General features: G+C 40.1%; 1 protein-coding gene across 7 annotated transcripts in view; it reads left to right on the plus strand.

Annotated features, from left to right (window-relative positions):
* CORIN (corin, serine peptidase) overlaps positions 1–26,010 on the plus strand; it is a 204,558-nt gene that overhangs the window by 153,848 nt on the left and 24,700 nt on the right. For all 7 annotated transcript variants that reach the window (XM_080647714.1, XM_080647715.1, XM_080647716.1 and 4 more), the window contains 5 exons: positions 3,559–3,704; positions 4,451–4,558; positions 11,470–11,583; positions 13,548–13,658; positions 14,690–14,819. In XM_080647714.1, the coding sequence (XP_080503840.1) occupies positions 3,559–3,704; positions 4,451–4,558; positions 11,470–11,583; positions 13,548–13,658; positions 14,690–14,819 (609 nt within the window). The remainder of the gene's footprint in view (positions 1–3,558; positions 3,705–4,450; positions 4,559–11,469; positions 11,584–13,547; positions 13,659–14,689; positions 14,820–26,010) is intronic.

Here is a 26,010-nt window from a genome sequence, read left to right on the forward strand (position 1 = left end):
GAAAGGGACATAATGCCAGCTTCACAGGCTGGACAGGGGATGGACATTGCTAACAATGTTCTACCTGCTTGAATTAAATAAGGGACATTTCAAGAGTGCAGCTTGGACTTAAGATATGAATGATGTCTATGGGTTAAGAGCGTTGCTATGGAGTCCACTGTCTGACTCAAGTTCTGGCTCTTCTCAACCTGGTGTACAGCCTGAAACTGGATCCTCAGGTTCTCCCAGCCTCAGTTCCTGTACCTATAAAATCCAGATAGTGATGGTGGTTTTGAGATGAAATGAATGTGCAAAAATGCAACGTGCTTTTCACTGATTGTAAGCCCAGAACAAACAAGAGCCCCGATGATAGGGCACGAGCACAGCTAGCTGCTTAGCACAGTGTGGTCCCTCGTCTATGCCAGGTGTTAGGGGCTGTGGTTAGAGATCGTGCATTTAGGAGTCGGCTGCTCTCCCCAGTGCTGTTTTCCATCAAAGGGTGAATCTACAGATGTGCTTGTCTACATGTGAGTGGTAACTATAGAAACCATATGTTGAGACTAGAGTTACTTAGAAGTTTAAGAAAAAGCAATAATATCAATATGGTGGACAGATGGAAAAAGAATAAATTATATACTGAATATCAAACGGATGACAAGGTAGGGGCACCTAGAGAGTGGGGCAGGAAACAATAAAATTTCAAAATGACTTGAGGAACTGAACAATTCATACCAATAGAGTCAAACTTACTGTTGGTTTGTGCAAACATAATTCTGAAAGTTTCTGTTAAATGCTTTTTGAAGTGCCACTAATAAAATACCTACCCATTTTATTCTACATATTTCTAAATCTTATTTCCCTTTTGCTGGGCAAGGTCAATGATAGTGAATAATTGCTTTTAATAGGACTTAACAAATTCTTGTGTTTGACTTTCTTTTCATATGTATGTAAAAATATCCCTAATGCAGTATTTTCTGGAACAAATTTACATTCACATATAATTTATAATTTCAGGCTTAAATTTCATATCAAAATGCCTAAGATGAGGCTGTTCCTAAAACATTTTGCAGTCAACAATGTGTTGGACTTTTTTTAGATACTTTAGTTCTGTGTTTTAGGTTTGCACATACACATACATCTTTCATTTTAGGTGGATATCAAAATGAATTTTACATTTTGATATTTATTTAGAGGACAAACTTTTTATAACAAGAATAATATCCTAAAATTCATGAAGCAATACATAGTTGCTCTTGTCAAGCCTGTTTATTTTTAAATTAGTTTTTAATTATGAATCAGAAAAATCTAACACTCTGAAGCTCTTACTTTGTGCTAAATTCTTTAAGGTACTTCTGCCATCTCATCCTCACTATCACCTTCTGAAGGGAGACCCCTGCCAGCAGGTCTGCTGTTTTGGTTCAACACCACACAGATAGGGATAAGGACAGCGCCCCTGCAGTTGCCGTGCTGTGTGTTGTACTATTTCCATTTTATAGAAAAAAAATAGGAAATGATAGAGTCAAGCACTACACAGTCTTCCATATAAATTAGGTATTATCTGATTAATCTGAAGTATCAAAAATTGATTTATATACACTTTTTATAAATCTACAACAAACTGTTCAATCCAACAGACAGTTATCGAATACTAATTGAACTTCCTGTTTTTGCAAAACGGATGTGGGAACACCATGGCTTTGTCTCTGCTCCCACCCCCGCCCCATTCCTCGGCTAAACCAACATCGAGTTATACTCTGTCTTGTCCAGACTTAAATCTAGACAGAGCTTTATCTGCAACTTCTTGATTCAATTGCTAACCATTCCCTACCTTGTTGAAATTAACTTACAGTTTAAAGTTTAAGACTTTTGACAAATAAGAATGTATTTAAAAGGAAATAAGAAATTTACCCAGGAGCTTACTTTAGTTGTGTCTATTTTTAAAAAATTATTTAACTAATTTCTTGGTGATATATTGAGTCAAAACCATGTCCCACCCCCATCCCTCAATAGGGAATAAAGACATCTTTCATGAGACATGTGGATATCTCAGGTTAATAATATTCTGGGTACAAATGAGAACACAAATGAAAGCACCTAGCACAATACTTAGTATATATTTGCTTTAAAAAGAAAACAACCAACAAACTTTATTTTAACCAACTTGAACTCAATATATATGGGTTTGGGAGAAGTACCAAGCTTTTCAACAATATTAGTCTACATGGAAGGAAGGAGGGGATGAATGCCTTAGGTAAGCCAGGTTGGTTCATGAAATGGCTCACACAGCTGGTCACCAGGGGGAGAGAAATCTGAGGCTGAGGGTGTGGTATAGATTCCATAACCGTTGGTGGGAGACTATCCAAACCGATATTGGGGACTTCCCAACTTGGAACAAAAATGCTGGAGAATGTGTCTGTCTTTTTTTTTTTTTTTTAAAAAAAAAGGAGAGAAAATGAGAAGAGCAAAACTGAGAAGGGACTCTGTGTCCTGGATGTTGGTTAGGGTATAGACTGGCAACTAGGAGACAAACAGGTCCTGGAGAGCTAGTGCACAGTCTAGTGAACATAGACAGCAATCTTGTGCTGTAGTCAAATTCATGAAGAGTCTAGATCTCAATTAGTCCAACACAAAACAATTGGTAATTATGTGATAGGGGTGCCAACTATAACTACAGCAGAGATTTTATTAAAATATTAGAGGCCCGGTACATGAAATTTGTGCACTGGGGGGCAGGGGGCCCCTCAGCTCAGCCTGCACCCTCTCCAATCTGGGACCCTTCGGGGGATGTCCGACTGCCTGTTTAGGCCCAATCCCTGTGGGACATCCCTCTCACAATCTGGGGCTGCTGGCTCCCAAATGCTCGCCTATCTGCCAGCCTGCTGGCCCAATTGCCCCCAACTATCCTCCTCTGCTGGCCTGGTAACCCCCAACTGCCCTCCCCTGCTGGCCTGGTCACCCCCAACTACCTTCCCCTGCTGGCTTGATCACCCACAATTACCCTCCCTTGCCGGCCATCTTGTGGTGGCCATCTTTGATCACATGGGGGCGGCCATCTTGTGCAACGGTGTGAGGGTCAGTTGCATATTACCTCTTTATTATATAGGATATAAACATATCAAATCAACAAGTTTTTCTTGTTAAATTTACACAACGTTACATGTCAAACATATGTCAATAAAACACAATATTTCTATTTCTGCAGTGAAGTTTCTTTTGGTGAAAGTATGCTGCTGGGATGTATTCTCTTTGTAGAGCTATTATTTGTTTTGGTTTCCCAAATACCTATTATGTGCAAGTGCATCTATATACAGGGGTAGGCAAAAGTAGGTTCACAGTCGGGCAAATGGAAAATAATACAATTATTAATAAATAATAGTACAAGAATAAACTATGTTTCACATATAACTATAAACCTACTTTGTCCACCCCGGTACATTGATACACATGCACACCAAATACATGCACCATACACATAGAGACACACCACAGAGTATTAAAACCCAGCACAGATTCCCAACATACATCTCAGGTGTAGTAGTTATTTCTGCTTCTACTGTTTTGTCTTCCTTGCTGTTTCAGAGCTCTGTGTGAACACTCCAAAGAGCACTGTGAGTCTGTTCTGGGGATCGTGGGCCTACAGTGGCCTGAAGACACAGATTGCAACCAGTTTCCCCAGGAAAATTCAGACAATCAAACCTGCCTAATGCCTGACGAAGACGTGGAAGGTTTATTTATAAATTAATTTCTGTGTGGTATCTAATATGGATGAACATATTAGTTCCTTTTTTGAAGTCTCTCTGCTGCTATAGTTTTTTTTATATTTAGTTGCCACTCAGGCTTCAAAGGGCAGTAAATTGCTTTGAAAATTGATTGCTTAGAAGAATTTGGTACTTATTTGTTAGACATGGTCTTTATTTTAAAAATGAATTGCAGAGATGAATTTAATAATACAAGTATTTATTTTATCCACACTTCACTCACAGAACCCATTACATATGGAAGCTGCTCTTATTCTAGGGTTTCTGAAGGTAATAGTTAGGACTTGGTTCCTTCAAGTGCAAAGCATTTGGAGATCTTGGCAATAGAGGAGCTTCAGGTGGAGAAACGGAATGGGGGACCAGTCCCAGGTGGCAAGACTAGGGTGGGAAACAACGGTGACATGTAGGGCAGCTGGGTAGATAGAAGCATGGACTCACAGGGCATTTTAGGCTCCGGCAGTCGTCAGGCTGTCCATTCAGGAAGAGCGTTAATTACTGGAAAGTGTAAACACTTATCTGGAGAAGTGATGACAGATGCAGGAGAAAGATGCTGATAAGCACACAGAAGGCGGCTGTTTCAACTTCTGCAGAGGACCTGCCTATCTTCAGTAATAGCTCCTTGCCCACATTCCACACAATTAAGTAGATAAATGAGCTTATGGTCCTGGGATTTCTGTTTACTGACAGTAATGGGTCCCATTGTTTTTCAACAGAATGCTCACCTAGTCACTTCAAGTGTGACTCAGGACGGTGCGTTCTGGCCTCCAGAAGATGCGATGGCGAGCCCGACTGTGACGATGACAGCGACGAGGAGAACTGTGGTAAGTGCGTGAGACGGCACTTTTCCTGACTACACTAACAACTGGTTGGGATAAGGGACTGGGTTCAAGAAATATCAACTGTTCACAGATAGTTCTAAGTAGTGATTAGGATTGAATACTAATATATTTTCTTCTTAAATCAAATGGCAAGGCATGAATTGATGTGTTTTTCCTGTTAACTTTATTGATTTTCCCTAAATTACACTCCTATTTATAACCTCGATGAAAAATTGGGTGTCCCAAAAATGTACACACACACTTTGAGTAATTATAATGGCAGGGGCTATTAAAATACATTTCCTTTTCAAAATTTAGCCATCAGCTTTTAAAGTGTATATATGTTATTTTGGGATACCCTGTACATGCAAACCCTTAGTAGAAGGAGAAGCACGTCACGGAAGTAAGGAATTATTTTTGTTACTAGAGATTATGAAGTAGTTGTCATCGGTCTTTGCATGATTCTCATGCTGTTAGGTATCTAGATACATAGAGAAAGAGTTCAGGCTCCAGTGTTCAGATTTAATTGGGATTTATTTTCATGCCCTCTCTAATTTTGCATCTGTTGGCAAAGGGTAAAACTCTTTATGGCATTTCTGCCTTTGAACTCCAAAATCACTCATGGAAAGGCCAGAAATGCCAATAGTAATTTAAGTGGCACTAATTCCCATTTTATTTCTCTGCAAACCTTTGTACTTGTAACCTCAGAATGCGTCAGGGAATAGAAAACGGACAATGCTTTTTACTAAACAATATTCTAGAGTAAGGCAAAGCATCTGAAAGCTATCCAAAGATTCGTTTGGTTATGATGATTTAGCTTATTCTGCTTTTAAAAATTGACACTTTTTTTTTTTTTTTTTTTTTTTTTTTACCATCAAAAGCACATAAGGAAGTACATCTTTTGAAATCATTTTATTCTTTTGGCCTTTTAAGTATAAATACTACCTTGCTCCCAAAAATGAATTTTCCATAGTAAACAGTGCCCTTTTGGTCTAGACAAAATGTCACAATCAATCAATGAAATCCTATCAGCTGCTATAAATATGAACAAGTGCATCTTCTAGAAAATTAGAGCTGTCAGAATAATGGTACAATGACTGGGATAATTTTGTTAGGGAGGAACATACAGTGTTTTGAGACGCTACTATGGTTTGCTTGTTTGTGGTCTTTATGTAGAGAAATAAATAAAAACCCATTGAATATCCCTAATCTGAGTGATTTATTGAGAATGTATTGAATTGTTTGCTAACTATGACTTTGATGGGTGGTGGTATTCTGAGATGCAATTTTACATGGATTATCTTAGATGATTCAAAGCAGTTATATGGTACCTCCTGAGGTGGATAGACCTAAATTTGTAGTAAGGTACTAAGTATTTGAGAAATTTAAAAGCTTAATTTAAAAGAAGAGTCTTACCAGGACTAAAAGACCTGAGTTTTAGAATATACTCTGCAAAAAAAGAAATCCGAAGCACTATGGGTTTTAAATCATCCTAAAATATCAGGTTTCTAAATAAGTCATGAGTGTTCATCAACACTTTAGTCACATAATCAAAATGATAGAAGTTTTCTAATCCCTATCAAACACTCAAAATATTGATGCACTCCTGAGAGTTCTAGTTAAGGAAAGTTAAGAATGGGAGGGGAATTAATACATTTGGAGTTACATTAATTGTTCCAACAGTATTACTAGTAAGTCATGAGAAAACCCACTACCTTTTCCAAAGTGACTGATAATAGAAAATTTATATACATTCCCCTTTGGGATGTGTGCACACGTTGGAATGGGCATGTCTGATGCTCTGGGAGGACAGGACACTCAAAATCAAATAAGGAAACCGCACCCAGTTCCCACTTTGTCTACTAGCTCAGTTTGTCTCTCTGTGTCCTTGGCCTGCACGGGCATACCACCTGGCAATGCAGCCGCCAGCTCTGGCAAAGCTGGTTTCACCCAAAGCTTCAGGTCTTTCTGTTTATTCTGTCCATTGTGAAGTTGTAGGCACCTTAATTCTTGGACTTCACTGACTAATGTGACAATTAACTATTCACTCTCCCACATCTGCAGTTCCCCCAGGAGTTCCTACAATATTATTGGGGTTCCCCTCAAAACAAGACTTACCTAATTTAATTATAACATAATAGACGTTTTGGGAATCTATTTTGAGTCATTTTGGCACATCAGCAGGGAAATACGGTGGGCAGAGCATACCATTAATAAGTACACTTTAAATATGCATTAGAATTTAGCAATGAACAATGTTCTGAAGTTTCCTGCTCACGTGGTAAATTTTTGTTGTTGAAGTCATTTTCACTGTGTACGCAATCACTAATGTAAACAATATTTGAAAATCTGTCAGTATTAGGAATATTTTCACCAAGTGTATGGAAGAATTTTGCAAATTTGAACACATCGTTCCAGAATTGCTTTATGGGGTGGAGCCTAAAAAATAGGAGTGATTGTTAAATCAGCACTATTGGTACAAAAGACTTCTTTGTCTTAAAGGTTGACAGTTTGTCATTAATTGAAATATATGTACATGGAGCTGCCTGTGAAACTAGCAACTTCATGAAACAAGCTGATTTCCAATCTAATATTTTCCAAGAATTAATACCTAAGCAATGGAGGAAAAGGCAAAGATATGGGCAAAGAAATGAATAAGAATCACATAAAAGAAAGGAGAGCTAAGAAAAATAACAATGGAATTATATTTCTGAGTTTTGCCTTCATGTTATAGATTTGAGTTTGTGAGACTGAGGTCAGCTTTTGCTAAACCTGTGCCTATAATTTAGGTGAGCTACAAGCAGGAGCAAGGTGGTACCTGGGCTGTGATGTGAGCAGCAAGGCTTCTCAATAGAGCGGTCATGGGAATAGAGCTAAAATAGTTCCTTTATTTCTACTGTAGAAATAAAACCCTTTATTACATGAACACAGTACCACAATTCCTAACTGATCACCATTCCATATAAAAGTGTATATACCACAAGGAGAAAGATTGACAGCAATACAAATGCCTGAGTGTGGTAATGTGCCTTTCTGTTTCTCTTCAAATAACTTGAAAATCATTCCATTAACTATCTTTGGTCTCCTCTTGGGCTCAAATAAAATCTATGAATATAACCTGAATATTTTCTTGAAGTCAAAACCTCCTTAGTCTGTGTTTAAAAAGCCTTTGACGCAGATTTGTGGGGTTTGCTGTTTGATTTTAAGAGCTTTCCAAACGACTCTTCTATCCAGTTGGTCACCTTAGCATCACACTGTAGCTTTGAAGAGTGAGAGTTGTCATTATCTCTGTGCCAGGAGGTTGTTATTTTGACACCAATGATTATTTGGTTTCATAACCTATGGCTGCGTTAAACACTCCATCCCATGATACCTGTTTTTATTTATTTTTAATATATTTTTATTGATTTCAGAGAGGAAGGGAGAGGGAGAGAGAGATAGAAACATCAATGATGAGAGAGAATCATGGATCAGCTGCCTCCTGCACGCCCCCTACTGGAGATCGAGCCCGCAACCTGGGCATGTGCTCTGACTGGGAATAGAACCGTGACCTCCTGGTTCACAGGTCGACGCTCAACCACTGAACCGGCAGGGCCTGTTTTTAATTTTTAATGGAGTCATGATCTTTTCCTTTTAAATTATACATTTAAAATATAATTGTACCAAAAATGTCACTTTAAAGAGAGGGTGGTTTCTTCAATAATAGCAATATGGTCTTCCATGTGACGAATGTCCTGACTTTTTTATTCTACCTCATATATGCTTTACTATAACTCCACAAAGGAGGCGTGAGGCTACACAAACTTTTATTACAAAACAGAAGATACAGAAAAGGAAATTAATGCTTATCAAGTACACTTTTAATCTTTTGTGTCAGGCACTATTATTACTATGTTAAAGATATGAAACTGAGGTTCAGAGAAGTTAAGTAACTCATCCAAGATCACACAGCTAGTGAGATTGGGGCTAGGGTTCAGACCCAGTGGCCCAACTCTGAAGCTGTGCTTCCCTCACTCCTTTTAGGGAAGAACACAACTAAAGATTTGTACCTGGATCTTTCTTGATGAAGCTGGATTTGGAGAGATTTATTTATTTTCTCTAAATTTCACTTGTAAAGTGGTGATTGTAATACTGACGTTGTGGTGGTCAGATGTAGAATTTATAGTGGAAAATAAATGTCTCTTATTGTCATTACTTTTTGTGAGATGCAGGCCTTATGTCTCAGAAGATCCACTTTTGTGGTCTTTCAAAAGTCCACGTTCTTCTTCCTACTCGAAGGAGGGGACCTTGTGAATAGTCAGAAAGGCTCCTGCTTTTTCTCCCTTTCTCCACTGGCGCACAGTCGGGCTGTGATGAGAGAAGCAGCCCTTAGAGCAGGCGGCACTGTGGGATGCTGGCACCTCTGTCTTGATGTCCCTCGCTCTGTGGTGGAAGCTGCACACTGTGCCATTGGGCAGGGGCTGGGCCATGAGGGCAGACTTCCGGCTCTTTCGCAGATCTCCTGGGACCCCAGGAGCTGCCATTGTCAGAGCATCCCAGATGATGCCTGTATCCTCTGCTAGCTGAAAATCCAAATAATGTTCCTGTGAGTTCCCAAAGCAGATGTTCCCAGCCCTAAGACCATGCCTAATGTGCATCTGGTAAAAGACTCTCCTCTCATTATTGATTTCCTGAATTTTTGAAGGCTGAAACACTTTAAATCTAATTTTAGCTCACAGTAAAAATTCCTCTTTTGGTAACTTTTCTTGATAAGAATTTTGAAAAGCTTATTTTTTTTCTTATAATGGATTTCAAGAATCGTGAGTCAATCATGTATGAAATTTCTCCGAATTATTTGTGCTAAGTCAGATGAGAAATAGCACTTTTTTTTAAAAGACCTCATTTTATCAGTACTTTTCATCTCACTCACCTTAAATTAAATAGTATTTCCTGGCAACGAGAGAGACTTTTTGTTCCATTTTAGATGAAGTTCCATCTAAAATACACATGTAAGAGATCTCACTCATATGTGAAATCTAATGAACAAAATAAATTGATGAACAAAATAGACCCAGAGACATTGGAGCATGGAACAGACTGATGTATTTCAGAGGGAAAGGGTGTGGGGAGGAAAGAGCTTAACCAAAGGACTTATATGTATATGGGAGGCCCAGTGCACAAAATTTGTGCATGGGTGGGGTCCCTAGGACTGGCCGGCAATCAGGGCCTATTGGGCCCGACTCACCCAGTCCTGATTGTGGCTGGACTGGCCGGGGGGTGCCTGCTGGCCGCTGGCCGGGCCTGTGAGTCCTGCCAGCTGGGGCCTGCTGGCCGAGGGGAGAGACTAGGGGAGGTTGGCTGGCCATGGGAGGTTGGCTGTGGGAATACACTGACCAGCAGTGGGCAGCTCCTGCATTGAGCATCTGCCCCCTGGTGGTCAGTGCGTGTCATAGCGAGTGGTCATTCTGGTCGTCCCCACTCATTCAGTCATGATGGTCGCTTAGGCTTTTATATACATAGACTAGAGGCCCGATGCATGAAATTCATGCAAGGGGCTCTGTCCTCGCAGACCCAGCTGCCTCGGCCCTTGCAGCCCTGGCTGCCTCGGCCCTCACAGCCCCGGCTTCGTCCGGATGGTCATTCTGCTGTTTGATCTATTAGCATATTAGCTCTTTATTATAAGAATATGCATAACCCATGGACACAGACGATAGTGCAATGAAGGCCTGAGGGGCGGATGGCAGGTGCGAGATGGAGGGGGTCAATGACAGAGGGAAAAGAGGACATCTGTAATACTTTCAATGATAAAGATACATTTTAAAATAAAATAAAATACACATATGTTGAGGGCCTGCCAAGGGCTATAGCTACTGTTGTAAGAAGGGGTGAAAGGTACCCAAACATGAATGCTCTGTGGCCTCTCCCTTCATGCACCTTCTAGCCTAAGGAGGGCTAGGGGTCTAATTGGAGTGACAGGAACACATTAGAGCCCAGGCCACATGGCTCAGTGGTTGAGCATCGACCTGTGAACTGGGAGGTTGAGGTTCAATTCCAGGTCAGGACACATGCCTGGGTTGCTGGCTCCAGCCCCAGTGGGGGGAATGCAGGAGGCAGCTGATCAATGTTTCTCTCCCATCATTGGTGTTTCTATCTCTCTCTCTCCCTCTCCTTTCCTCTCTGAAATCAATGAAAAAATATATATTTTAAAAAAGAACACATTAGACTCTTGGCATGTTTTAGCAGATATAGGACACACACTGTGCTTGATTCAAACATCATTCAGTTCATCGCAAGTGCTTCTGTTTCAGAGGCAAATTACAATTCAAGTTTATAGTCTCAATCTGGTGCAAATGTGCTCATTTCCATTCTAACTGATAAAGTTTGTAACCTTAGATCTCTGGCTACATTACTAAAGTAAGTGATGGCTTTCATACTGGCTCTGAAACTTGTTTTGTAGCTGTTTGGCATAGGAGGGGCCTCTTTCGCTACACACACAGATGGCCTGTACATTTGTGGACTGAAATTACATTTTTAGATAATATGCATGTAGATTACTAGGTTTTGGCATCTTTGCTTAAAAGCATAACTCGCCATTTTATAGATGAGTCTTATGTGTTGGCAAGTTGACTAAGAAAGCAAAAGGAACAGTTAAAGATGAACGTTAATGTATAATTGCTTTTTCATCCCCCCCCCCCAATTCTCTATACTTCACATTTGATCTTCTCTTAGCAGAGCTGTACTACTTATATTGCAGGATGGATAGTATCAAGTATTTCTACTTTCAAGATCACATGTTTATGGTATACAGGAGTAAACACTCTTTAAGAAAAAAGAAATCAGGCCTTTCTGTTGTAATTTTTCTACGTAGCTTGATCACATTCATCTTTATTTTCACCTCCACATCTATTGCAAATTACCTTCTCTTCTGTCTCCAGGCTGTAAAGAGAGAGGTTTGTGGGAATGTCCATCCAACAAACAGTGTCTGAAGAGCACAGTCATCTGTGATGGGTTCCCAGACTGCCCCGATAATATGGATGAAATGAACTGCGGTGAGTCTTACAGGAACTTGTCAACACACAAAATTACCTCTCATTGTGAATAGAAGCTAGAAATTTGGAAATATGTGTCAAAAGCTTTTAGTATGTTCAGACTTTTTTTTTTTTTTTTTTTTACCAAAACTGCACTTGTAAGAATATATGCCAAGAAGACAGTCAAACACGTATAAATTTATGCACAATGATATTATACTAACACTAGAGGCCCGGTGCATGAATTCGTGCACAGGTGGGGGCTGGCCGGGGGGAGGGGCCGGCCGGGGGGAGGGGCCACAGGAGGTTGGCCAGCCGGAGGAGGGCCAGTTGGCCAGCCGCAGTGAGCACTATACCGACCGGTCGTTCCAGTTGTTCCAGTCACTTGGCTTTTATGTATATAGATTATTTATGACACATAAAAAATTAAAATACTACAAATATCCAAAAATATGGGGACATAAAATGAAATAATGTGCAAAAGTTAAAAACCAAGTTATAGGACTAATTTCTCCTGGGTTCATTATGTACCATTAGGCGAATAAAATGAAATATAAAGTATTATGTGTACTATTTTCCTGAGTTTTGAAAGTACATAGATCCATATATAGAAAAAGATCAGAAGGTAATAAGTTCACAATTATAACCCCCTGGGTGGTGGGATTATTAAGTTTTTGTGGGTTTTTTTAATTTTTGTATTTTCTACCTTTTCCAAATGAATGGCCACATTTTTTTTAGAATCAGAATAATATTTAGACTTCTTAAGATGTCTTACCTACTGGTTACAGAAAGCCCAACTCAAATCAAATTAAATAATAAAGATACTTATTATCTGTATTATAGTCTATATTATATGTAACATATTATCATAGGAAAAGTCAAGTGTAAGAGGGATTCTTGAGGCTAGATGTGGGAGTTTAGCACTTCCATGATTCTCTTAGTTGGGCTTGACCTCGGGCTGACTCCCACCAGGTCCAGAGCACCTGGGGTGCCATGCCTCCTTGATCATATCCAGTGGGAAGAAATGAGAAGCCTGCCCTCATCTCTCCAACATCAATTAGGGATTCGCTCAGATTAGCCACATTTGAGCAGGGTCCTGCTAAGTCAGGAGCCTTTGTGTGGACCAGCAATGACCCCACCTGAACAGCTGAAATGCAACTTCCCAGGGAGAATTAAATAGAAAAAGAGGCTGGATCCTCCAGGCCACCTCTGATCCAGGGTAGGGCACATGGCCTGGCCAGCAGAGAATGGGCAGGAACGATCTGGCAAACCCACAAAACCATAGGCCAAGGCCCTGATCTTGGATCACATGTTCACTCTTGGACGAATAATTACATTAAAAAAAATAATTGTGATCAGAAAAATGCTGGGTCCTGCTTAAGCTGATCAGGATCTTCCTCTGGAGCTTGGCACAGGGGTCACGTGGGGAGGTGGGGAGCAGTGAACAAAACCATTATTCCTTAAAAAAAGAGAAAGAAAGGAGTTGGATGCTAGGTAGGCAACCGAGGAGATTCACTGTGATTTTTTAAAACCCAGGAGACAATCAGATGTTTCTCAGAGAGCATTTACTAGTAGGGATTTTGACAACATAGACAGTATCCACTTATGTGGATGGAGCTGGTTTTCATGCTGTGGTGACTTCAGTCCATTCACCCTCTGTGCTCTGCTTGTGACACAGCAGATTTTAATCCTGTTCTTTAATTTTTGATATTTCTGTTGCTTGGTATGACTTTTTCAGTCCTATTGTTAGAGCACTGAGTCACTTGGAGAAAGGAGTTCTGTGTAAATGCTTGCTGTTTGTATGGATTACCATCTAGGAAATGAGATTTTACCGATTCTCTTAGTCTGTTTGCCACCTGTTTGGAGGCCTCAGTAAACTCATCTTCTTGGCTTGTTCCTGCTGGCAAATGGCTCGTGCATGTTAGTGATAATCACATTTACCTTTAAAATGTTTCCATCTTCTTGTTTCTTGTTCCCTGTGCCAGCATTTTGCCAAGAGGATGAACTGAAGTGTGCAAACCACGAGTGCGTGTCCCGTGACTGGTGGTGTGACGGTAAAGCTGACTGCTTGGACAGTTCAGACGAATGGGACTGTGGTGAGCTGCTTGCTTCTGCCATCTGCTGTACACTCAGCTAAATGAATCCTAAGTGACTTCACGGATTGTACTAACCAAGCTCATCTATTTTGCTTTACTATTGTTAAAGCTGACAGTGGTGATTCATATCCGTTATTTCCAAGTCACAGAAAATGTCCCCCCAAGTTACTGCTCTATTTGAAATGTGTACATTATGTGTAAAAGCACTTGAGTTCAAGTTGTTATAGATTATAATTTCTAAATTCATCACTCAGCTTCAACCATGATTGATACTCTATTATTCTTGTGTTACTGACACCTCCTGGAATGGGATCTTAAAGTGGCCCTTCCATCTTCTCTATACACTTGCTCCACATCCAAATGGGACTTGTAACTATTACTTCTCCATGTGGAAGAACCTAAAAGCATCTCCCATCAATACCTCCAGTATTTCAGTTTATAATCTTAAATTTGCTTAATTCCATCATCCCACACTCCACTCTTTCTGTTCACTTTAGCTCTCACTTCATCTGGCATCATCTGGCCAAATCAACTTATCATGTGTGTTGTGATTTCATGCTCACAAATGATCTGCAGTTTGTTAAGTACAGAGGATGTTCTTTTGTAGAATAGGAATTAGTGCATATACCAGATTAACATCACCATTACACACTGGCATTCTCACGTGCTTTTTGAAAGGAGATGATAAGAGTGAAGGTACAACTAGCTTCTTATCATCATGCAAATCATTGGTAAACTCATGGGAATGGGCCCTGCCTCTGGCCATCTTCTAAAAAAAAAAACAAGTTAAGAATTATCTGTCTCTTTCACTGGAACCTAGTTTTTTTGAGGGCAGAGAACATTTCTAATTCACTTTTTCAATCTTCCACCACACCGAGGGCAGAGCTTTGCACAGGGTAAATATTCACCAAAAGGTTCTTAACGAAAATGAATAAAAATGAATGTATGCAAGTGAAGAGAGGCACGTAAAGTTACCCTTTGGATTCACGAGAGGAAATGTTTTTAATTAGGGTTTTCTCTTTTGTTCTCAGTGACCCTCTCTAAAAAGGAGAACTCCTCGTCATTCCTGACTGCTCACAGGTCTGCCACAGAACACCACGTGTGTGCAGATGGCTGGCAGGAGACCCTGAGTCAGCTGGCCTGCAAGCAGATGGGTTTAGGGTAAGGTCAGTAGTGTGTAGCACTGATGAATTTCTCAGAGGGCTTCACGGAACTTGGCTGTAAATATCTTCCTTATGAATGCAGAGTGACAGAGTGCTCTCAAACAGAGCCCTCCACGGCACGGGAAATGAATCAGGTGACAGCACCGCATTTAATGACAGGCACCTGCTCTGAAGAGCCTGGGTGGAAAACCGGCTTTGATGAAGCTTTAAAAGCAAATGAAGTAATTGTATTTTAAGTACTCCTGAAGTGAAATGCTTTCCTTATTTATAAAAGCATTAAGACGGTTTCCTCCGAGGAACTGGCTGGAAAATCGTGTGATACAGCCTAAGAGAGTATTGAACATTCCCTTTTAAGCAGCACACGTTTGTTTCCTAAGTTGAGAAATAAACTTGAAGTTGCTGGTATTTCAGTTTAGCCCAAGTAATGCAGGAAAGATAGATCAGGGAACATTTTGCTTCCTAGTAGAATGAGAAGACACTCTGCCTTTGATATAAACACACTCAAAGAGATACTTTGAAAGTTGCATACTTGCTATTATGTGGGGTTTTTTCTTTCAGTTCTGTCAGGGATGGAAAGCAATAATTGAAGGGTCCTAGAATATATATCTGAGTGTGTGTGTGTGTGTGTGTGTGTGTGTGTGTGTGTGTGTGTGTCTATATATATATCACTATGTATGTGAGATTTCTGGAAAAAAAATTTGGTAGAAATGACAGAAATAAATGGACTTATACTAGAATAAAAATTGTACTAGAGGCATTTCCCAGGATTCCACTGAGCAAACTTGAAACAATTTTACAATGATGAACCATTCAGTTAGGGAATAATCGCTAGCAGCATTGTTTTAAAATCCCAGTTAGAGCTCTAGCCGGTTTGGCTTAGTGGATAGAGCAGTTCTATTCTGGTCAAGGGATTAAGGGCACGTACGTTGGTTGCAGGCTCTTTCCCAGCCTGGGCCCTGGTCAAGATGTGTGCAGGAGGCAACCAATTGATGTGTTTTTCTCACATCGATGTTTTTCTCTGTTTTTCCCTCTCTCTTCCACTCTCTCTAAAAAATAAATGGAAAAATATCCTCAGGTGAAGATACAAATAAATAAATAAATAAAATCCCACTTTGAAAAATTATCTAAATCCCAGAATCTTCAGCTCATTTTTCCCCACATAAAGACCCACATCTTTGGAAAATTGAGTAATCGAGGCTAATCAATAATAAAAGAACTTTAAACTTTGCCAGAGTGGAAAAATTATATTTGCCAAGATCCATTAAATTATACTTTATTTTCACAATTTCCTTATTATGTCTAAATGAAATGGGATATGATTTGGTCAGAGAAAAATGAAAGGCGTTTTGAAAGTGCTTTATTTTCCCTTCACCAAGACACAAGATTATTTCTTAACTAGAGGCCCGGTGCCAGATCCCGGTAGGATCGGTCCTAAACGGGCAGTCGGACATCCCTCTCACAATCCAGGACTGCTGGCTCCCAACTGCTCGCCTGCCTGCTTCCTGATTGCCCCTAACCGCTTCTGCCTGCCAGCCTGATCACCCCCTAACCACTCCCCTGCCAGCCTGATTGATGCCTAACTGCTCCCCTGCCAGCCTGATTGCCCCTACCTGCCCTCCCCTGCAGGCCTGGTCACCCCTAACTGCCCTCCCCTGAAGACCTGGTACCCCCCAACTGCTCTCCCCTGCAGGCCTGGGTCCCCCTCAACTGCCCTCCCTTGCAGGCCCAGTCGCCCCCAACTTCCCTCCTCTGCCAGCCTGGTCACCCCCAACTGCCCTCCCCTGCAGGCTTGATCACCCCCAACTGCCCTCCCTTGCAGGCCTGGTCCCTCCCAACTGCCCTCCCCTGCTGGCCATCTTGTATCCACATGGGGGCAGCCATCTTGTGTGTTGGAGTGATGGTCAATTTGCATATTACTCTTTTATTAGATAGGATAGAGGCCTGGTGCATGGGGGGGGGGGCCAGCTGGTTTGCCCTGAAGGGTGTCCTTGGTCAGGGTGGGGGTTCCCTTGGGACATGGGGCAGCCTGGGTGAGGGGCCTGTGGTGGTTTGCAGGCCGGCCACGCCCCCCGGTGACCCAAGTGGAGGCCCTGGTATCTGGGGTTTATTTATCTTCTATAATTGAAACTTTGTAGCCTTGAGCGGAGCCAAGCCTCCTGCTCACTCCATGGCCGCAGCCATTTTTGTTGGGATTTATTTATCTTCTATAATTGAAACTTTGTAGCCTTGAGTGTAGGCCTGGGCCAGCCAGGGTGGCAAGGAAGCTTGGCTTCCTCCATTGCCGAGGAAACCCAAGCCTCCTGCTTGCTGCAGCTTCGTGGCTGCAGCCATCTTGGTTGGGTTAATTTGCATACTCACTCCTGATTGGATGGTGGGCATGGCTGGTGGGTGTAGTGGAGGTATGGTCAATTTGCATATTACTCTTTCATTAGATAGGATATGAAAGCTAGATTACATGATGACAGAGAACTTCATTGAGAGTTCTGAGGGAAAGTCGGAACTGCAAAGATTTTACAAATAGAAAAATTTCTTTGACAAGCCACTCTGTTCTCCTACAAGTAGAAGGGATCTTGTTTTAAATATTCTACTTTATGTTTCTTCTAATTTTTTGCATCTAAGATTTAAGCATTTTATTGTGGTAAAATGCACATAACACAAAATTCTCCATTTTAACAATTTTAAATTTAGTAAATTTACGATGTTATGCAATCATCACCATTCCCTGGCTTTGTTCACTTGGCATAATGATAGTATGCATCCATATATTGGCACTTTATTCCTGTTTATGGTTGTATAATATTCCATTACATAGGTATACCTCATATTAAAAAATCTATTCATCCATTGATGGACATTTTGCTGGTTTCTTCCTTTACCTATATTGTGTGCATATTGAATTAAAAAAATATTTTTACTCCATTTTCTCCATTTTCATAACATGGTGGGAAAGTCTCATTTCAGTATTTTAGATATTTAGAATCTAAATTGACATTTAGATTTTTAAAAAGATAACTTTATTTCAAAAAACTACTAGGAAAATCTGAACAGTATAGTTGGGAAATCATAGCCATTATTTAGCTGAGTTCATGGATAAGTAGTGATAAGTCTTCCAAGGAAATGAGTAGGAAAGGTAATCTTAGTATTTTTATACTTTCTGATTGCCTTCAAACTCTTCAGTTTACTTGGGTGTTTTATGAATTGACAGAAACCTGCACAGCCAGGGTGGGGCAGCAATGAAGATAATGAGCAAGATGAGACCAGTTCCTGCCACAGGGATGTGCTGCTTAGGAAGCCGCTCTGTTAGCACTGTCCCCGAGACCAGCTGCTTCACGGTTCTGCTACTGATGCCTCAAATTAACTTGAAGTAGCCCAGTGCCTTTGAGTCATTTTCTCCAGATTCAAAGTCCTCAATAGGAGGGTCTGTCTGACCATGACTAGTGTTTGACCTACACTCCAGCTGCCAGAGTGGGGAGAAGGCATAGCGGCCTCCTTTAGCTTCTGGAGTGAAGTGTTCACTGCACTGGCCTGCCTTTATACCTTCAAACATACTCAGCACCAGAAACCTGAAGTTATAAAAAACTTCTGCTTAGGGCCTTGTATGAGAGTAGGCCTTCTTCAGAGGATGCAAAGGTGAATAACATCATCCAAGAACTTCCAATGTATTGGGGAAGACATATGAGCAAGCAACCAAGAACATAAAGTTAGAAAAAAAATTCAGACTTTTTGTCATCTAAGAATGGTTCATTGATAGCACAGCACATGACATTTCTATTAAAATTATAGAAAATATTCAGCTCTAAGATTATCTTAATACTGTAGTATACATTTATTAAATTATTCCTTTATTCATTCAGTAAACATTTATAGAAATCAGCATTGTAGTGTAGTATACAAAACAAATTTAACCTAACTTCAAATAAGTCATTCAGTGACTTGAAGGGGTACATGTTGGAGCTAGTTCATAAAAAATTACATGTCTACACCAAATTACATGTCTTGCAGCGATACTACTGAAATGCTTTCATGATAGAGGCAGTTAATTAAAAACACCTGCATTTAGAGTTTTTCAGACTTTCCATGTCTAACAGCACAAATGCTAGGCTCTCCGATAAGTGCTTGTCTGAATGAGAAGGTTCAGAGTTCTTTGCTGAATTTGAGAACCTTTTTACTCCCACCTGCAGGTATCTCTAGAGTTCACCCAGCTTGGAAGTAGGATGGTTATTTGATTAGACAAGGGTATAAATCAAGTCCTGAAATTCTCATGATAGTATATGGACTTTGCTACCTACATGTCCAGTATCAAAAACATATGGACATTTATTTAATCAACGATACAAATCAGACCTTGAACTGTCCTCTAACACTTGCCAAATGCTCAGTTGAGACATCTGGTATTTGAGGAAGTTGGTCGAAGGGAAGTGATGACTCTCTGTGTCTCTCGGCTTCACAAGTTTTATCTTTATATAAAGTTAGATCATCCAGAAACAGTCTGTACTATTTTGGCAAAATTCCTTTATGGAATTAGTTACAATCTGATTTTATGCCCTAATCTTTTAGAGTTGGTCAACAGAAAAAACCTGCTTCAAAAACATATTTCTATGTCTTGGGGAAAACCAAAGACAGCATCTATTATGTAACCTTATAGTCCTTTATGTAAAGATTTACACTAATTTTTTCCTACTCTCAGGAGATGTTTCTAATTTCAGATTTCATTTGTCATGTAAGAACTATCTAATTCAAGATGATTTTCTCATTGATTGACTTCCTTGAAGCTCAAAGACAGATTCAATCCTCTGTAGTAGTAAATGTAGCCCAGGTTGCCAGAAGTTTAAAACTTTGTAGTCAACTTTTAAAAAATTGAAAAATAACTAATATATTATAAAATTCACTCTTTAAAGGGGTAAAATTCAGTTGTTTTTAGTACAGTCACAATGTGTGCAATCATCAGCACTGTTTAATTCCAGAACATTTTCATCAGCTGGAAAAGAAATCCCGTGCCCACCAGTAGTCATGCCCTGCTTCTCCTTCCCCCAACCCCTGATAATCACGAATTTACTTCCTATCTCTATGAATTTTCCTCTTTTGCACACTTCACACAAATAGGATCATGCATTATGTGCATATCTCGCCTGGCTTCTTTCACTTAGCATAATGTTTTTCAGGGTTCATCCATGTTGTAGCATGTGTCAGTACTTTATTCCTGTTTATGGCTAAATAACATTCCATTGTTTGTATATATCCCCATTTTGATTATCCATTCATCAATTGGTGAACATTTGGGTTGTTTCCACTTTTTGGCTTTTATCAATAATGCTGCTATGAATATTCAAATGCCTATTTATATGTGAACCTATGTTTTCAATTCTCATTGGTATATACTTAGGACTAGAATTGCTGGGTCAAATGGTAAGTTGATGTTTAATTTTTTTAAATAACTACCAAACTGTTTTACAAAGAGATGTACCATTTTCTACTCCCACCGACAATGCATGAGGGTTCCAATTTCCCTATAGCTTTGCATCTGACTAAAAGGGATCACTCTGGTTGTTGTATTGAGCATAGGCTGGCAGGACAAGGAAAGGAACAGGAAGATTAGTTAGGAGGCCATTAAAGTAATCTAAGCGAGAGATTTTGGTGATTCAGATCAGTATATTAGCAAAGCACATGGTGATAAATGGTTCGATTCTGAATATATTTAAAAAGTAGAGTCAATAGGACTTCCTGCCAGATAGATGTTGGTTGCAGGTTGAGAGTAGTTAACAAAGAAAAGAGTTGAGAATGACTTCAAGGTTTTTGGCTGGAGCAACTGGAAAGATGGGATAAAAATAAACTGGATGGGGAAGATTGTGGATGGAGCAAGTTTGGGGAGAAAGATCAGTTCTGTTTTGGACATGCTAAGTTTGGGATGTCTAGTAGACATTCAAATGGAGGTGTTTATAAGGCTCAAGTCTGGAGTTTATTGAAGAGGTCTTGGCTGGAGATATATATTTGGGAGTCCTTGGAAGACAGATGATATATAGATTTATGGGGCTGGGTGACATAACCAAGAGAGTGAGTATAGAATAGAGAATCTGATGTAGGACTGAGGCCTAACATTAAGAGGATGAGAGAAGAGAAGCAGCAAGCCAAAGGAGTTGAGAAAGAACAACCAGTGGTGTTAGAGTATGGATATCCTGGGAACCAAGTGGAGAAACTATCAAGGAGAAGGCAATGGTTGGTTGTATCAAATGCTGCTGAGAAGTCAAGTAAACTGAGGACTGAAAGGCAACTGCTGGCTTCAGCTCTGTGTATGTCATGGACATGAACAGTTTCAGTGGAGTGAGGGGGCTAAAGCCTAAGAGATAATGGGAAGAGAAAAATAAAAAGTAACTATAGAACATTTTTTAGGGATTTTGCTGCAAAGGGGAAGCAAAGTTAGAGGCTGGTGGGGGAAGTAGGAAATCAAAGATTTCCTACTTCTATGAAAGCACTCACTATTCCATGGCTGAATTCCTATAAACCCCACCTACCACAGTACAAATGTCCCACCTCCCCATAATTCATATGTTGATTTCTAATTCCCAATAGGATGATATTGGATGTGGGGCTTTGGAAGGTGATAAGGTCAAGAGGATGGAGCCTTCTGAATGTGATTAGTGCCTTAAGATTCCAGAGATCTCTCTGATGCTTTTCCAAGTTGATGGCCATCTGTGAACAAGGATATAAATCTGAGCATAGGCAAAGGACATCTTGGGTACTAAACATAGGTCCTCTACAGCACCCAGTTATTCAATAAACATACTTCATTGATGAGGCCAACCAGCTGTTCAAACATAAGTCCCTTTTAATATTGCTTTATTGGGAGTTTAAGTCCTCACACTGTCTTGTGACCTTACCATTGTGTGATTTTTAAATGGATAGCAGTGGGGAGGTGGGGGTAGGGGAAATTTATCCTGCAGAACCACAATCCAAGTGTTTTTTACTTTTTGAAATGTCACTTAGAGTAATAAGTAGATGCCTGGCATCTCATATGTAGAACTCAGCTAAAGCTAACTCCCCAAGTGTTATTTTTTTTTCACACAGAAGCTTTGTAGTTTTCTGGCAGATGTGTAGCTCTGGCACAGAGTATTCATTTCCTACCCATTAGCAAGAAGCCGCTGGCTAAATGACTGCCTGAGTGAGAAGAAAATCATAGAGTCCAATGTGTGGGTGTAGTGTTCTTTGGAATGTGCTATTCTGGGGTGAGAAAGAATAAGACTTTTCTTGAAAAAGTGTTACATCCTGAAGAAAGAGAAAATGATTTTAAAGTTCTTCCATGAGACCACTGGATATGAGGTTTTAATAAACAAAGCAAGGTAAATCTACCAGTTGTCTTGAGAGCATTTCCATAAGATCACTAACAGCAAGTTCTGGCAAGAATTTGGATATTTGTTAGCAAACGAAATCTCAAACTGTCAGTTGAGTTAATGAATAATTTATGAAATTAAATGGAAACTTCTCAGTGCTGTAGACAAATTCACCATTATTAACTGACATGGAACTATTAGAGGTCCTGAATTAATTAGATTTTTAAAAACTTACATTTCATTTTGTGGTAAAAAAAATAGTTCATCATTAAAAAATGGATTCACATCCTGATTTATAAAATTAAAGATGGTTTCCATGGGTTCTCCAGAAATAGGTACTGTCAAAACCCAGCTTTTAGCCAAAAATATCGGGGTAATTGTAAGCAAGAAGATTTTAGAATAGGAAGAATTAATCTCCATAAAGTCTATGGGTGCATCAGATTCCCCAGTCATAATGAATATAGCATTGTCGTTAGACATAGATATGAATGGGTCCTGGGAAATAGGAACATGATTTATAACTTGAGTGATCCATCAGGAATTGACCAAAGAGGTCTGTATGACTTCTGTTAGAATTCCTTATGTGGTAGTGACTTCATTTTGAAACTCTACCAGGAGACTCCTGGTGATAACTTAACTTCTGATCTACTATGTTCTTCATGTTGTCTTTGCAACCTACTGCAATTTGGCTTTTTTCTACCTCCTAGGTAGGACTGATAGTCGACAATGATATCTATATGGCAAGCCTGCTGGCCTTATTATTCATACAGTTTGAACTCAAAATCCAATTTCTTACTTTGGCATGTAAGACTGCATAATCTGTACCCGGCCTCTCTCCCTTACCCAATATCCTAGCACTTCCCACTAGTCCACTAAACTTTATGACACATTGACCTTATTACTGTTGATGCTGAGAAAGAATGTACCTGCTAAAGAAGGACTCCTTGTGGTTCATAAGGCCCAAATTTATCATCAGAGTCTAGCAGCCATTGTTTATGTGGCCTCTCATGCTTGCAGTATTTCAGTCAAAAGGCACAGACTGGGCAGCCAAGCTTTCTGCAATGTGCTCCTGCCCTCTAAGCGGACCCTTATAAAGGAGTTCCTGGAATCATATTTTGACCAATAAAATTGAGACTTCCTGTCTAATTGGAGCTGCACAATTATACCCTCATTTGCATCTTCACTGATCAATCAGAATGGCTCCAATTCTAACCAATCAGGACAATGACTTTGGACCAATCCAATTGTTAATCGGAGTCCTCATTTGCATGAAAATGGACCAATCAGGGGCCAGGGCAGGAACTTCTCTCTATATAACCTGGCTTGAGCTGTGACATGGAGCTGTTTCACTGGAGCTGTAGCAATTGAGTTGCAACACTGGGGCTGTCATGCTTGGGCTGCTACACTTCAGCTGCTTTGCTTGTGTCTTCACTCGAGCCCATTCACTTGAATAAAGTCTTTTCCTTCACTGCACCTCAGCTTGGGGGCTCTGGTTGATTGCCTTGGTGGTAGCAACTTTTTGTTAACATTACTGATGTTCCAACACTGCAAACTCCTTCCCATCTCAGGGGCTTTCCTTTACTGTTCTTTTTGCTTGTAATGTTGATCTCTAGACCTTCACAATTACCTCTCTCTAAGCACTCTTATCTCAGCTCATATGTCAACTACCTTGTTGAAGCAGCTTTCACCCAAGCCAAGTCACTCTCTGTTTGCTTCTTTTGTCTCCTTCAAAACACTTCTCGGTATCAGAAATTACTTTTTCACACGTTTGTAATTTCTCTCTTGCTGTCAAAAGTAAAGCAGCCTTGTTTTTCGGGGATGTGTGCTGACTTTCTTTTTTTAAGTGAGCACTCCCAACATAATTATGACACAAGCATATGATGCCTTGTTGCTAATACAAAGTGACTTGATGGGAGTGGAACAAGTATAGGCCAATTGTCTAGAGGTCGAATCAGATCTACTCTAATCACCTAAGCCTCGAAATATATAATTCCTTTTGTAGTGTCAGGATGTTTCAGAATTCTGGATAAGTTCTATTTTCTCATCTTAGGGCGTGCGTGGGATTATACACTTTTAATAAGTGTCTTATGAGCAAATAATTCAAGAAGCAAATTTGAGTGAAATCGTTTTTGCTTCTCTGTACAGTACCACCTTCAGATCCAGAACAGAGAGGCCTTTCCCTGGACCCCATGATTTGGAGCAGTGGTTCTCAACCAGGGGTGACCCTGCCCTAAAAAAAATGTTTGGAGAAGTCTGGAGATATTTTTGATTGTCAATCCAGGAGTGATGGGGTCCTGCTGGCATCTAGTGGGCAGAAGCCAGGGATAATGGTAAACATCCTACAGTGCACAGGACAGCCCCACATAGCAAATAATTATCTATAATAATAAAAGCATAATATGCTAATTAGACCAGACGTCCTTCTGGACATCCTTCCTTCTGGACAAAGCTGCAGTGGGCGGGGGCCGGGGCCAAGGCCCTTGCACGAATTTCATGTATCGGGCCTCTAGTCTGATATAAAATTTCAGCAGTGCTAAAGGCACAAAATCCCAATTTAGAGGGACCACTCTGGCTTTCTGCCTCCAGCCAAGCTTTACCCCAGGGGGCAAGAAATCTGTCAGCCAAGGAGTTATGCCCATCTAGGCCTGGTTCTTGTTCAGCAATGTTTTCAAATTATGGTCCTAAACACCACCAGCACCTGGAGTCCTATTAGAAAGGCAACCTTTTGGGCCCATCTCAGACTTGCTGAATCAGGAAATCTGGGGAAGGGGCAACAATCTCCATTTTAACAGGTTCTCCAGGTAATTCTGATGAATAAATGCCAAAGTTGGAAAATGACTGTTCCAAAGAGTCCAATACTTCTATATTTAAACCTAAGAAATCTGATTGTCAAGATGGAAAAAAGATAGAATTTTCTTTAATAGCTTGTTAACTTGACTTCTAACATCTAAATATGAGGGCATGGGTACGTGGGCCTCCACTTATCCTCTTGCTCTAGGCCCACAAATGTTTGGGATGGGTCTCAATGTTTGTCCCAGTTTTCTCAGGCTGTCAAATGAAGGAATTCAGGGGCCAGATGCCAGGAGCCATTTGGATTTTATAACATTGTTTCTGGGCCATACAAAATTATCAACTTAAAAATTAGCTTGCTATATTTGGTCAAACATTTAATTAATTAGCTCTTAATGCTTTGGCAGGGTCAGGCCAAAGGATTTGTTGGGCCTTATACAGCCTGAACACCAGATGTTCCCCACCCCTCAACATTAGATCATAGCTTAAATTTCTTTCTCTGTATATGAGTTCATAGCGACTGTAGAAGCACTTGGGTCTGATTGCATTCCCTGCTCTAAGGATACAGTGACTTTTATGCTTAATCACTGGCAAAATATTTTTTTGCTCTCTACCCAACAGGATTTCTTTAATTTGTCTCTTGATTTAATATAGAAAAAATATGTTAAGTCAAATGAACTATGAAATGCCAGACAACATTTGAGCAGCATTTAAATTCCAGATACCTTTTTCAAAAAATATTTTTTTGTTGATTTCAGAGAGGAAGGGAGAGGGAGAGAGGGATAGAAACATCAATGATGAGAGAGAATCATTGATTGGCTGCCTCCTGCACACTCCCTACTGAGGATTAAGTCTGCAACTGGGGCATGTGCCCTTGATTGAAATTGAACCCGGGATCCTTCAGTCCCCAGGCGGACACTTTATCCACTGAACCAAACCAGCTAGGGCTCCAGATACCTTTTAATAGCATAATTTATATTTTATACATGTAGTAAAAATAAAAAGTACAGACACACATATTCTTGATGAGTATGTAAATTAGCATTACTCTTTGAAGAGAAAATTCATATTGTT

This window comes from Plecotus auritus, assembly GCF_963455305.1.
Source record: "Plecotus auritus genome assembly, chromosome: 1".
In the NCBI taxonomy this organism is placed as follows: Eukaryota; Metazoa; Chordata; class Mammalia; order Chiroptera; family Vespertilionidae; genus Plecotus; species Plecotus auritus.